The 15,622-nt window shown below is 43.7% G+C and overlaps 1 protein-coding gene across 7 annotated transcripts in view; it reads left to right on the forward strand.

The window, feature by feature from the left end:
* Positions 1–5,150: 5,150 nt before the first annotated feature.
* PLCB1 (phospholipase C beta 1) overlaps positions 5,151–15,622 on the forward strand; it is a 753,511-nt gene continuing 743,039 nt past the window's right edge. For all 7 annotated transcript variants that reach the window (XM_060122834.1, XM_060122832.1, XM_060122831.1 and 4 more), the window contains exon 1: positions 5,151–5,519. In XM_060122834.1, coding sequence (XP_059978817.1) covers positions 5,421–5,519 — 99 coding nt within the window. In that variant the 5' untranslated portion in view covers positions 5,151–5,420. The remainder of the gene's footprint in view (positions 5,520–15,622) is intronic.

Genomic DNA, 15,622 nt, shown 5'->3' on the forward strand with positions numbered 1-15,622 from the left:
TAATTTTAAGTTGTCTTCCTTTGAGTCCCCGCCTGTCCCAGGGTTTTACTTGATAATAGAACTCACTGAGTCAGAACTTGGCAATTTCATCACGAGGCCTGTTCTTATTTACCATCTAAGAGGTATAAATCTTATCTCTTATATTGATGTGAAATGTAATGATGGTAATAATGTTGCTAATGACATTTACTTCTTGGCTTGAATACTCTCAAAGTATAGTTCTTGTTCACAGAATTATACTGTGCAGGTGATCACGTGACCCTCACCCTGCAGTCCCTTCAGGTACCCAGGCTAACAGAAGCTCTGCTTTCTTCAATGTGCGGTCCTCAAGGTCACCATAGGGACCATCTTCATTCCAGACAGTCAGGGAGGGAAAGGGTATGGAGTAGCACAGATGGAGGGTTTTATGTACCAAAGACTATTTAATGTAACCCAGATGTGGTTATTATAAAGCTGGTTCTAGGCGGTTTTTCCTCCCTATCTCTCTGTTATTTCCAAAAAGATAGAGTTAGAGGAACCCTGATGCTTAGATGCAATTAGAACACATTTATTGGTAATGGAAAAGAACTTTTGAATTCTAGAAGGTTAGAGATGAAAATGGATATGATTAAAGTTTATAGAATCAATGCAGGCAGAAAGAAGTTGACTAAATCACAGACCACAGAATTAGGATGCTGCCTTTGAATACTGCTCATAAAAAGTTATTCTAGGGCACATAAAGGCAATATAGTACAATTTTAGAATAATTATAAGTGCATTAACTACTATTGATTAGCACTATGTGACAGAGACTTGCATACATGATTTCATTTGATCTTCACAATAACTCTTCAAGAAAGTGTAGTGTGGTGATTAAACGTGTCTGCTCTAGGGCCAAGCTGCCTGGGATTTAATTCTGGTTCTTCCACTTACTAGCTGGAAAATCCTGTACAAGTATTTAACCCTTCCCTGACTCAGTTTTCTCTACTATGAAATGGAGATGATAATGATAACCTGGTTCATGGGGTTAATGTGAGGATTAATGAAGTAAAAGTGTAAAACCCTTATAACTTTCATCATCATTATTATTTACCCATTAATATATTAGGCTTCTGTATTTCAGAAGGAGGAAAATACTTTCCCAATGTCACAAAGCTAGTCATTGGTAGAGCTGGCTCTTAGAAAGTATGTCTATTCAAATCAAAACACCCTTCCTTCCCACTGTGGCAGGCCTCAAGTGAGTGATGAACTGCTAAGAGACAGGGCTACATACCACAGTTTTCTAGAGGAAATGGGAATATTTACATTATATTGCAGTTAAAAGTAGGGAAAAACTACTCAGATCTGAGTTGTAAGTTCTAGAGGTGCCTAGCATGGTGGTTGAGAGTTAAGTTCTCAAATCAGAGATCCTGGGTGTCAAATCTGGTTCCAAGTTGGGTAACCTTAAGCAGGTTAATTCACCTCTCCAAGTCTTAATTTTATAATCAATAAAACTGGGGATAATAATATGGTCCACCAGATCAGCTAAGACTAATAGTAAGGCTTAAGCAATAAACACACTTATTGCCTCACTTATCAGGAAGTCTAGAGACTTGCAAAGGGCTAACAATCTCATGAAGGACTAAGTAAGGCTCTTTGCATGTTTCTAGTTGGCTATCCTCTTTACAGGGTAACAGAGAGAGAAAGAGACAGAGAGGGAGAGACAAAGTCAGAGAGAGACAGAGAAAGGAGCAGGCCCTACCTCCCTTAATCCATTGGGCAGATTTGGGTCTCCTAATGACCTCCTAAACCCATCAGAGAGAAGGAGAATGTGATTTCTATAATTGCTTTAGACCAATAGACCAATAGCAGTTCATTTCCTGGGAAGAGGGAGGAGCCACCTTTCCTAAGCACATTGCCAGCTGAACCAAATCAGGGTTTGCTTAACAAGGAAAAGGTGGTGGGAGGGTGCTGTTGAACAGTAAGTGTTCTGTTATGGAGTATCTGGGAAGTGCTTAGCCTAGTGTTCTGGCCTATAGTTAATTCTCAGTAATGGTTAGCTTTGCCAACTCCCTGAGGCTGACATTCCCGAGGGCAATTCTGTGCTCTCACATAAAACAGACCTTTTTATTGTTTTAAAAACAGAATAGAGCACTGAACTTGATGGATCACAGGCCTGGCTCACACAATTTTGGATGTTCTTACCAGTCCCTTTGCATGGCAAAAATCCCCACACGTTAAAACTACTTCTGCCTTGTATCTTAACCAGAGGTGTGGAAAATGAGGGAGTTGAACCAAGCTGCCTCAAGCCTCATCTTACATGTTGAAGGGGGTTATCGCACAGCTCTCCTGGCTCAAACTGCATCCTTCTGCTTGCAGAAGGAGTTCCCACAGTCCATGCTTGTCTTGAAGACAAACACTGTTCAGAATTCTACAGCTTTATTCTCCTTACATTCACAGCAACAAGCAACAGCTGGGAAGGATCAAGAATACTAGATGCGTGACTCAACCAGCTACTTCCCACAATAATTGTGCATAATAAATGAACCCCCAGTCCCTGGCCAGATCGGTGGATCCAACAATGAGCATATATTGTCATGCTCATAAGTCTGCAGGTTGTCTGGGTTCTGACAGATCTCAGATGGGTTCTGTTGGATTTGCCTCTAGGCTGCAGATCGGGCCTACATCTTCCCCTTATGGCTCTCTGAGACGTGTTTGTCTCATGGTAATAACCAGAAACCCCAGAGGGCACGTATATTTCCCACCCATCCTCACAAGTATATTTCAAGCCTTTTCTTAGGTCACATCTTCTAACATCTCATTAGCCAATATCAATGGGGTGAATAAATACACAGGTCACCATAAGGTCACATGGCAAAGTGTGTGGATACAGAGAAGGACAAGGAACAGAGAGAGATGATGCAATCAGCCGCCAGGAAGAGTCTCATTCTACCTTCTCATTTAGCCTAGAGCCCATTTCTAATCTTCCAAACTCGTCTTCTAGAGGGCACATCTCTGGTCTGTCTTGCCTTCCTTCCTACATCATTCTGCTGTTAAGCCTATTTGGCCAATAATCTTTTCAGTACAAAACTGAGGGTGGTGGAGAAATAAAAGAGAGAAGAGAAAAGAACTAGTCTGGTAGGATGAATTATAAGCACAATTGAGAAGGGCAGGAACGCTGGAAGTAGAGTTGTGTTGCTGTTTTCAAGAGAAGCAGTGTGAAAATGTGATGGTGCTCTCTGCACTTAGCAAGCCAAGGCCACTGGATAGAGAGACTTTGGACAATATACTCAGGTTTTAGTTTAGGGACATGTGATCAAAATGAAACAAGTCAGTCTTTAAAGAGATTCTTTGTGGCAAGTGGCTTCCAAGGACCAGGTAAGGCCCCCCAAAAAGAGCAGGAGTCTGGGGTCATGTTCACCAGGTTATCCTTGGTGATTATCATAGTGCCTAGCATACAGCTGCTAATGAACACATATGTTTTGAATGCATTGAAATATTTAACAGCAAATTTCCCCATCAGATTTTGGGTAATATTTTGACCGAGTTTATAAACATTGGGCCTTGGAAGCCTCTGGGGCAGAGGAAAAAAGACAAACACTTAAGAGAAAAGAATGTTTCTCTCTTTCTTTGTTCATATTCTGTTTCTTTTTTAAAATCAACTTTATTGAGGTACAATTTACTTACAATAAAACATACTCATTTTAGGTATACAGTTCTATAATTTTGACAACTGTGTACACACATGATATGGAACATTTTCGTCTCTCTCAAAAGTTCCCTGGTTCACCTTCCCTGTCAATCCCTGCCACTCCTGGCCACAGGCGACCACTGATCTGCTTTCTGTCAACATAGACTGGTTTACCTGTTGTAGAATTCCTCAAATGGAATCGAACAGTATGTAGTCTATTGTGTCCAGCTTCTTTCACTAAGGCTTAGAGTCTGTGTGATTTATCTGTGTGGTTGTATGCCCATTACTTTTTTATTGCTGAATAGTATTCTATTGTTTGGCATACCACATTTTGTTTATCCATTTACCTGTTGATGGACATTTGTGGTTTCCAGTTTTGGGATATGATGAAGAAAGCTATGAGCATTACTGAACAAGTCTGTGAGAACATATGTTTTCATTTCTCTTGGGTAAATACCTAGAAGTAGAAGTTCTGGGTTTTATGATAAGTAAATAACTTCATAAAAAACTTTTTCCAAGTGGCTTTACCATTTTATACTCTCCAGCAGTGGATGAAATTTCCAGTTGCTCCTCATTTTCTCAACACTGGCATTATCGATCTTTTAAACTTGATCTATTCTGGTGGGGCTATCTCTTTCTTTGTTTTAAAAGAAATGCGAAATGTTTGTTGAATGAGTACAAACATCCTTACACCTATGTTCCTAAATGAGCAAATTTCTATCAGTTAGACACCTCTCTCTCTCTCCTCTGTCTCTGATACACGCGCGCGCGCGCACACACACACACACACACACACACACACACGCAGGAGCCTTCTGTCATCGTGGGAAATAAAGCATTGTTTCTCTTAGAATGGGCTTGCTTTCTCAGAAACACAATCGAAGAATGCCCAGGATTCAAGACCAGCGCGCTGCAAATTCTCAGGGTAGCAAGGTTTCCCCAAAGAGCTCTCACTCCATGCCTCTCAAATGCTCTCTTCTCTACTAATAAATAATAATTGTCTTTTCAAAAAGCTGGTTTGTGGTCAGCGCTGGAGAGCTCCAGCTAGAGGGGAAAGCAGTGGGTCGCTTCTCCGCTCCCTCCGACGGCTCCCTTTTCCCACCCCGTTTGGACCCAAGGACATTTCCAGGCTCGGGCTCACGTTCCCCAGCAAACCCCCAGGAACGCCTGGCTCCTGTACACCCCAGCACCCAGCCACCGGGGCACGAGGCATGCTCAGAGGCACGGCGGCGCAGGCGTTGGCTGCAGTGGAGCCCGGGAGCCGGAAGGTGCCGCTGCGTCCCCGCTTCCCGGCGCCTGACCCAGTGCGCAAAGTTGGGCTGGAAGCCGCCGAGGGAAGGAGGGACTGAGCGAGCGCTGGTGGCGGGGAAGGGGGGCGGGAGGAGGAGGGAGAAGGGGAAGGAGCAGGGCGGGGGGGCGCCGAGCGTGTGTCATTCGCGCTCTCCCTCCATGTCTAGAGGATGTGCTGAATGGTACGCCAGGAGGCGACGGCGGCCGAGGAGCAGTATCCGGCGGCGGCTGGCAGCCCTGCTTGGCGGCTCTTTGCCCTCCGAGGCTCCGCATCCACCGCGGGCGCCCGACCCCGCGTGCCGCCCGATCATGGCCGGGCGCCTCGCCCCCGCGCACCCCGCCTGCTGAGCCGCGCCGGAGGAGGTGCGGAGGCCGGCGCGGGAGCAGAGGCGAGCGCCTCTGGAGCCGGGAAAGGAGCCCGCGCCCTGCGCCCCGTCCCTGCCGCGCTCGCCCGGGCTGCCCGGAGCCCCGATGAGCCCTGATGGCCGGGGCTCAGCCCGGAGTACACGCTCTGCAACTCAAGCCCGTGTGCGTGTCCGACAGCCTCAAGAAGGGCACCAAATTCGTCAAGTGGGATGATGTAAGTCGGGGCGGTTGGCGGGGGTGCCGGCGGGGCGCGGGGCAGGCGCGGGCCTCTCGTGGGGGTGGGGCGAGGGGTGCGTTATGCAATGGGCGCACCCGGGCGGGCGCGGGGGCTTCGGAGCGCTCAGGTCGCCGCCGCCCGGGCGGGTGGCCGACAGCGGCGGCTGGGCTCCCGCTCTTGGGTCCTTGGGTTCAGTAGTTGACGTCCTGGCTGGGTCTGGTCAGCGCCCCCTGAGGTCTGAAATCTTTTGGGCCAGTGGAGCCGAAGGGGCCGGCGTTGCCGGTGACGGGTCCTGAGAGTTTGGAAAGTGGGGAGGGTGAAGTTGGGACCCGCAGGAAAGCGCTGCGGTGTGAACAAGTCGCGCCCCTCTCCGCGCGCCGACGCACCCCCTGTTACCTCCTTTGGTCCCTTTCGAGAAGGAACTGCCCGGGAGTCCGAAACTGTTGAATGGTTGCTCAGCGTCTTAGCGCTTTTCTGGGCGCCCACGCGGCAGAGGCAGAGGACACAGCGGTCCAGCCGACAGGTGGTCGGTGATGCCAAACTTTAGCGCCCGGCTCCGCAGAGAAGGGCCCTGAGAAAGGCTGGGGAGGACACACCAGGGGAGGGCTGAAGAGCAGAAGGGGGTAACTGAGGGGTCGATGAGAGCTCGGTGGGCCTGCAGGCCAAGCAGGAGGGCAAGTTTCTGAGAACTGAGCTGGCTGGAGTCTTCAGTTCGAAATAGACTACAGAATAGAATACAAGACATTACCTCAATTTACCTTCATCTTATGCCAGGAGGGGCTGGGCTAAGTCCAGTACTTTACAGGAACCCTGGACCCTAGGACTTCAAGTGAATCCCCCCGCCACCCCCACCCTCCCTCGCGCATTGCCTTAAGACACTTTAATAATCTTGCTGAATACATGCGGATCTTCGGATATTAGTTTATCAATTTTATGGCCTAGATATCATTCAACAGGTTTGATAAGAACAACCCATGGGAATAAACCTGAGCTGCTGGATCTAAGGAAATTTGGGTCCAAATGACTAAGACATCTCTTAAACAGGAGGAATTATAGGAGAATGAGGCATTCTTCTTGCTGAAAAGATTTTCCACCTAGTAAATTATAGCCTGTTATTCTCCAGGGTATTTTTCTTTAATCTTCTTAAGCCATTTTCCAGTGTCTGAAAACAATTTAAATATTCCAGGTAGAGAATCCAGTTACTTAGCTGAGCAGGTCTGTGTCTATATTTTGTCCATTTGGAAGTGCAAACAGGACTTGGAGGCTGAGCCCACAGCTTCCTTGAAAGCTCATACCAGTTATTAAATGCTGTAGGCATCCTTTTACTATGGACTTTACACTTTTCTCCTTCTGACCTAGTCTAATGACCGGATGCTTTGTAAATGGATTATTCCAGAATCTAAACAATAAGTTCAGACACAGATGAAATGCTTTGTCTGTCTCAAGGAAAAACAAAGAAAACGCAGTTCAACAACAAGTAAAGCAGTCTTGCCCATCTTGAGATCCTCAGATAGAAAGCTAATATGATGATGGGTTTACTGAGAAAGAGAATGAAGAGCAGAAGGAAGAGAGAGAGAGCGAGCGAGCGAGAGAGAAGGAGACTATGCAGAATAAGAAGGGTATTCCAGGATAAGCTCTGGATTTATTCACAGAGATGATTTGAAACTGCATTTTAAATAATTCTCCAGATGAACCGGTTTGCAAGGCAGAAACAGAGACACAGATGTAGAGAGCAAACGTATGGACACCAAGGGGGGAAAGTGGCGGGGGGTGGTGGTGGTGGGATGAATGGGGAGATTGGGATTGACATATATACACTAATATGTATAAAATAGATAACTAATATAAATAATAATGAATACAATAAAATTTAAAAAGTGTTTGAAGAAAAAATAATTCTCTAGAATGTCTTGTTTGGAAGAAAATATGAGTGTCACTTTGAAAATGAAGTTCTTCTGTGGAAACACTTTTTGATACATCCAGGTAGATGACTTTTATTATGTGCATTTATGTCACATATATTTCTTCCTCACCTACTAATGCCGGGCCCTGGATTAGAGCCTGATGTGATGAAGAAATCAGCAAACCCCCTGCTGTTACCGACCTTACATACTAGGTGGAGGAGCCAGAAAATTATCAAGAACACCAATGATATAGAGATTATGAGGGCTGCAGGGAGAGTGATGGAGAGGCTGCTAGTCAAACGCCACCTGCAGAAGGTGAGAAGGGCTCCCTCTGAGCATTGAACAGTGAGTTTCTGGGGCAGTCCGGTAGGAAGGATATGGGCACTAAGGAGAGGGCCAGGGGAATCTCAGATCTTTCATAGGGGAGAAACCAGACTGCACCTAGGAGTCAGGTTATGTGGAATGCAATGGACTATCCTGTAAGTTCCTTGGTTGGCCTTCTTGGTCTCCATGGTGATCTGTGGAGTGAGAGGGACCCAGACCTTCTTAGGATGGTTTTTTCCTCCCCAGGTGTCACCCTTCTACTCTTCCCCGTTCATATTTGTCCTTCTAGTGTCAAGCCAGTTTAGCTTATCTGGCTAATTATATTGCATATTAGTGAGACTGTGTGTTGAAGACACAGAGAGCTAGATCTTGAGTCCAAAGGCCTGGGTGTACCTGCTGATTCTTTTACCAGTCAGCTGTGTGACTTTAGCTTAATCACTTAACCTCTGTGAATCTTTGCTGCCTCTTGCTCAGACTGTGAGAATGCTGCATTTCCTACCTATTTCATCTAAAAGTTGGCAGTAGCTGATAGGTAAAGCAGCCCTTCTCACACTTGAGCGTGCATCAGAAACATCTGGGGGGATTGGTAAGGTTCAGACTGCTGGGGCCCACCCTCAGTTTCTGATTCAGAAGGTCTGAGATGGAGCCTGGGAATTTGCCTTTCTCATAGGGTCTCGGGTAGCACTGATGCTGCTGGTTGGGGAACCACACTTTGAAACCACTGAGATAAGGTTTGTGAAAAAAACTTGGAAAGTATGGTAGAGAGCACAATCTTGCTGGCCTGTGTACATTTTCACTGGTTTGTAAGTTTAATTTTATCTCTGTGTTTGTATTTTGAGAAATTCTTCCAATTATTACCTTTCTACCTACCTAGGAGGTAGAAAAAACTCAGTGACATAATCGTGGACAATCTTTTTAGGTCTTCTGGGATATTTAGATGCCCAGTGTCTCTGATGCCCAGGCTGACTTAACTCACATTCATGCATTTCTTTTGAATTTCTTAGAGGCAATGAAACATTTTCAGCATTTTCATCTGCTTCTAGTGGGAGTGTTAGACAAGGAAAGGAAGGAGAGAAGCTTCTTGAGAGGCTGTCTAGTCTGACTTCCTGCCTCTGAGCAGGGGAGGCTGCTGTGTTTTTCCTTTTCGCTCTGACTTTGGGAAATACCTGCTGCCCACACCCCCGCCCCAAGGGTGTGCCCCATCTGCTAGTGAGGAAAAGTAAATGCTGGAAATAATTTAAAATATCTAAAATATCTGATCTCACTTAAAAATTGTAAACCCTCTTCTCTGATCTTTAAGCTGAAGGATGGGCAAACTCAAAACAGATTTTCAATAGCCCATTAGAAAGCATAATGGTACCTTTGAAAATGATGAGTTCGGGGCTATTTAGAATTGTGTAGAGATTCTGTCTTGTTCTTTGAGTGGCTAAAGCACCATAATCACCAGTCCTGTTGTCCTGACCGTCATGTAGAATGGGGGATGTCACCCAGAGGGCGCAGTGCCCTGCATAGTCTGTTGGCTACCTACCAATGTCATGGTGAGGCTGTGGATGCTCTAAGGGTGGTAGCCAAAAGCTTTGACATTGGCGTTAACCAATCACAACAGACAGCAGGTGGGCAGTGGAGCTGGAGTGGAGTCCTGGAGACATCCTGTTCCACCAGGGCCAGGCATGAACCATGCTTTTGCCTGATCCTGGGAAGGTCTGCGGGTCCCCAGTGTCTGTGGGAGCATGTGGAAATATTTCCATTTTTGAACAACTAGTAATGGTGTATAGGTATACACAGTCTGAACATCAAGGCCAACCCTTGTCCTCCGGAACTTGGCCAACAGATAAAGGACTGACCTATGGTGGCTATGTGTTTCACCAGTGATATGAAAGGATGCACCTTGCTTTTATTGTGCGTTTGTATCTTTGCTTTCATTTTGCATTTGTATGCGATCAGTCTCTGGTAGTAGGAAGTGGGTGTACAGGACTGTAGGAAGTGGGTGTACAGGACTGGGGTGTTTGAGAGTGAGCTAACTTTCTCCATCTCAGCTAGGGAGCTTGGGAGATTGTGAGCCTGGCCTCTCTCGTTTCTCTGTGTTGGACAAGATGTGGAGGGAAAGACGAAGGTTTCCCAAACCCTGATTTGCCTCAAAGTCCTCATTTTCAAATGTACCATTATGCTTTCTAATGGGCTGTTGAGAATCTGTTTTCTGAGTTTGCCCATCCTTCCTCTTAAAGATCTGTGTCTTTGTTCTACAACCTCTGGGGCATGGAGGGCTTCTCATTTGATTGTTTTCTTTTTCTCCACTCTCATCCTCCAAATTCAGAGCTCACTGTGGGTGAATTGCTTAATGCATCTCAACCTGTTTCCTCATGTGTAATGTAAGGATTGTAGTATCTCCTACTGCGCAGAACCACTGTTACCATTAAAGGAGCGAAGGCACATGCATTGCTCTGTGTGGCGCCTGACATACAACACTCAATAAAATAAGTTGTTAAAAGTGATGGTGCCCCAATAATTAGAGGGCCATGAACTTTATCAAGGTGGTCAGTTTGTGTTGGATGACTCTTTTATTCTATAGGTGGGAAGATCCGGACCTTCCTTCCATTCCCTTTAAAGTGTGTTTTGATTTTCATATTTTATGATTTGAAAGGGAAAAAAAAGTTTTTTTACCCTTTTAAAAAATATAGGTATTTCAGAGAAAATGAATCTATGTAAAAAATGCAGGACTCTTTCTCTTTAAAGGAAGTCAGTTTCCAAAGCATCCAAAAGTTTTACTTCTACTTAAAAACCTTAGAGTACACACAACACACACGCACACACACACACACACACACACACACACAGAGTAAGTGCACAGGTATGATGCCCAGAAGGAAGAGGAAACAGTTAAAAAAAACTTTTGTAATTTAGCAAGAAAAAATTATATATAGATAGATATATGTAAGTCTCACATCATACATCATGTCTCAGAAGCATAATCTTACATTCAAAGGTCATAATTGCTAGACTGGCTAAGTTGTTTGAGAAGAAGGCTGAGGAAGCTTGGAGGTTTGGATGTGCTGAGCGCCCTGTGGATTTGAACAAGTAACTCCCTCACCCCTCTCCACCACTCTGCCCTCCCCACCAAAAAACCCACAGCTAAAACAGGTAATAATAATAAAAAATCATGTTAGTATATTGCACATTTCCCAGAATCCTACACAAAAGCTCAGTTAGAACTTTTGCATTATGTAGAATCTGTAGTTGCGGTTTCCAAAATGATGACAAGGTGACACTGACAAGATTAATGAGGGAGCAGAGGAGAAGGGTTTACAAGGTGGGCAGTCAGCAGCATTCACTTTGGACAGGTTATAGGGGAAAGAGGGAAGAAACAGCCCTGGTTGGTAGGTGGTGGATCCAAATGCAGACCCCAGAAGGGCTGGCAGGTGCCCTCTAAAATACTACTTAAATATGTCCAGATGTGTCCCTTTTTCATGTCCAAAGAGCTTTTGTGAATTTCTTATCGACAGTGATTACTGTAATCTAAGTGTAAGAATATCACTTTTCCAAAGTAAGTCAATAAAGTTATTTTAAGCTTTTGATCAGAGTGTAACGTTCATGAAGTAAAACACGCAAATCTCGTGTCCAGCTGGGTCAGTTTTCACAAAATGAACACTCACGTGATCCGCACCAGATGGAGAAACAGCATCGCCCGCCCACCAAGCCCCTGCATGCTCCCTTCTGGCCCCGACGCCCGCTCTCCTGACTTGCAGCTCCGTAGGTTGGTTTTGCCTGTCTTGGATCTAAGAAAGCTATTTTCTTCTTATTTTCAATGAAAACAAAAGCCTAAAGCATTTTTATTATTGCTTTAGGACCCTCTTCAACAGTAACAAAAATGACTTATCCTGGGTTTAGATGGACCTTGATTAGGTCCTTATCTAGCCTAAGGTAAGGCCTGGGAAGTGAAGCAGGTGTAGTAAATGCCCGAAACGAGAAAACAGTTGAACAAAACAGTAATAATTGAGCAAGGAAATGTAGTGCCTACAGGCTGTTATTGGCATAGCAGAGCAGACTAGTAGAGTGCTGTTTCTGGAATATAATTTTCTGTAGTAGTTTTTCTCTCGCATCTTGCCTGACTTTGATATTCCCACCTATGGTGCAGTAGGATAATTCACTCTGGCTATTAGCATATCTCTAATCCTTCCCAGGAAAGTTTAGCATATCAGTAAATAGCTTCAAATGATATTTACGTGCAATGACTGTTTAAATGGGACAGGAACATTTTGCTTTTTTACATTGAACTTGTTAAACTGTAGTTAAATGTTTCTTTATCAGGATTGTTTCACATTATCATGAACAAGGAGTGCCGGCAGAAAATGGAATGAGATTGATTGTGAATTGTCGACTAATGCTGTGGGTCTTCACCTAAATAACAAATATTTTGTAACTGAAGACCTTAGTTTTCCTGTTACTGGAGCTAATGTGAGGTTCAAGCAGCCTTTTCAGACTGTATCATAAATTCCATCTGCCCAGAAAGATTTCATAATGCTCCCCTTCCCCCATCTATTCCATGTCCCATCCCACAGTCAGTGCCAGTGCCCCTGTATATCAGTAAGGAAAGGAACTAGGACATATTTCTGAGATTTACTTGAGATTTTAAAGAAGCTATCGATTTCTGTTAAAAACTAAATGAAATAGCATATAAAGAAGGCTAGATTCTTGAAGAGTTCTTTGGCTTCCCCTTTGATCTCTTTGTGCTCTGATTTTATTATTTTCTTCATATGTTAATTTTCAACTTGGGGAAATTTTTATTTTAAGTTTATTCTGAAAAAAATGCTTAGGTATATGCTTAGATATAATTGATGTTGACGAAATCTGTATACATTTATCAAGAAACTAAATTATTGTCAGTGGAGAAACATTATTCTATAAAATAAGAAAACATATTTAGTGTTAAAAGAGAATTAAAAGCATCCTACATATGGTTTTCATTTCAAGGACTTTTTTAGTTCACAGTACTTGCTCACTGTTTTGTTTCTTTTCATCACAATGAAGTTTTATGAACAAGTTTAAGGAAAATGAATTAGTTAACAAAGCACTTTTACCTGAACTAGTCATTGTGGATCTTAATATATAACATTGATACATAGGAGATTAAGAAGTTATTTTGCTGTTAAAAAATCAAACTTTCATTGGAACTTGTTTATGTAGTGGGTAAGGGAAAGTTAATTTGATTCATTTTATAGGAGAGGCCATATAAGCTGAAAAAGGAAGACCCCAGAGCAAGTCAGCAAGTGGTCCCGTAGATTAAAAAAAAATGAAGGATACTGACAGGGATGCTTTCTCAGGTTTGCTGTTTGGTTGAATCTCACTTAGTCTCCATCCTCAGCGTCTAATATTCTGTCTGTAAATTCATTCCACCAGTATGAGATGCACTTATATGATATGTGAAGGAGGCCACTTCTCTGCATTCTTTGGTTTGTCTCTACAGATGTGTGGGATGTTGAAGGACGAAGTATGATCTTCTTTAGTCGTTCTTCTGTGTTTGGTTATAAAGAGGCAGTGGCGACAGTGGCTGCTCCCTGTCTCAGATTACTCTTCCTTTGTCTTCAGCTAAGCTGGCGTGTGTTTGACCCTAGCAGTTCCTCGTTGATTTCTCTCTCACCTTTCTGAATGTGGTGGAGGCAACAGCTGTTCTCAAGGGTCAGTGTATCATGTTCTGCGGTCATTCACAGAGGCTCAACCTGAAGCCTATGTCTCCAGTCCTTCTAGTGATACTGTCAAGTACCTGTAATTAAACTCCTTTATGTTCAAAGTTTCCAGAGAGGTTTTTGTTTTCTTCATTAACCCCTACCCAATACGGCCTTTTATGGTTCTAGGATTCCATGAATTTCAGTTTTAATGTGCAATAACCACCCACACATCCTATGTAATTTTCTCCTTCAATATTACAGTTGAGTAAAATGGAGTTTTGCTATAATGCTGCCTCTCAAGTTCAATACTGAGAGTGAGTCCTAATAACAGGCCCTGATATTTATAAACCAGTCTTATTTATTTACAGTCATGCCCCTTCAGTCTTCAAGACCACCTCGAGTGGTAGGAAAAGGCCAGATGTTATTATTCCCATCTTACATAGAAGCACACTGGGGCTTGTGTGTGGTGAGTTGCCCAAGGCACACAACTAGAGCCAAAGTCAGGTTTAAAGCTAGGTCTTCTGGTTAAATTCAGGACCTTTTCCAGTCTACCATGATATCCCCAAACAGCGGTAACAAAAGGCTTTTAATCGAATCCAAATGATTACCAGTTGAAAGAGATTCATTGACTTTTCCAAAGAATCCCCCTGATTTTAGGATTCGTACAAATGAGGCTTAGAACCCTACAAATGCCTTCCTCTTTGCTAGTGTCTTCAAAAACAGCTATTTTTATGATGTGTATACAAAGCCCATTTTTGTTCCACAATGTAGGATGTAGGAACATAGGAAAACTTAATTTCTGCTTTGAGGCACAAAGACCAGGGCACAGTCTAGTCTACAAATGTTCAACATCAGTCAGTCACTGTAAAACATGCTCACGGAAAGATAGTCAGGAATGGTGTTAAAACAAAGGTAATTTTTTTCATTATCTAATAAGTGGCACTTTTGTATCTGGCAAGACTCATTACATGTGCTTTTCCATCTTTTTCTCTTCCAAACATACTTGCAAATGTTGTCTTTTGCTGGATGCCCATTAAGACTGGTCCCATGGCTTCCTATGGGAAATCTTTGATGTTGGAAGATGAAAGATAAAGTGGGCATGAAGGAAGTGTAGAGGATGCCACTTGCACCCAAACGTGAGGCAGAATGGCTTGGAATTCAAGGTGCTGTCAATTGAGAGCCCAGATGTAGATTGCCAGTGCAGGAGGGTGCATGGAAGGAGGTGGTTATGCCTCATCTATACAACAACTGGACCAGGGCTCCTCAAAGACTGTAGCTTTGTGTTATTTATCTTCTTCCCTAGGGCAAAGCATAGGCCTGGCACTGAGTTGGTGCTCAGGGAATCTTTGTGGAATGAAGGAATGATCTGGTGTGTTTCTGGGTCACAGTGGGTTCATGGGAAGGGGGAGTGTGCAGTCATGAGGGAGGGTGGTCATGCTCCCAAGACACCTGCATGACACACTGTGTGTGGCATTGGTTAGAAAGCCCTGCCCTCCATCCTTCCATTCCATCTGACATCTCCCAGAGTCTGAGGGACCCTGTGACCTTCTTAACTTTGGTTTCTCCATGTGAGCTCAAGAAGCAAACTATTTATTGTCAATACAGAGCTGATTGCTGTCATTAGCACGGATTTCCCGTAAGTGCTAAATATGGCTTAAGGTTGAGTGTGTAATCAATTGTGATTCGATATTGGTTGAAAATTGTGATGCTTAATGTATTTACATCTCTTATTCTGAATGTTACAAGTGGCTTCTGTTTTCTGGAAAAGATACACATATACCGAGATTTTGCAAGGAAAATTGCCCTTAAAGAAATTCAGAAGTGTTGGGAATGACAGAGCAAAAGACTGACGGGTGTGAAAACATCCTCTCTATCTGGATAATGATTCACAAGGAGAAAAATGGATACGTGAGCTTTATTGCCAAAATGAGAAAAATATTAAAGACATATAGTTTAAAAAATATTATTTATAATAAAAATTCTGCCTACACTATTTCTTCTGTATAGAGGGAATGGAAGTTACTGGGACAATATCATTGACATCCTCCCTTCCCCGCTTCTATTTCAATATACTTGGGCCACCTCTATGGTCCCACCTTCCCTCCTGTCCCTGGGAAAGCTCTATGTCCTGGAGCCCATGCCTCCTGGTTTGTTTGGATTCTGGATTCATAATTATCCTCCCCTTTGACAGTATCTGTGAAAGATTCCC

Source organism: Lagenorhynchus albirostris, chromosome 15, assembly GCF_949774975.1.
Source record: "Lagenorhynchus albirostris chromosome 15, mLagAlb1.1, whole genome shotgun sequence".
Lineage (NCBI taxonomy): Eukaryota > Metazoa > Chordata > Mammalia > Artiodactyla > Delphinidae > Lagenorhynchus > Lagenorhynchus albirostris.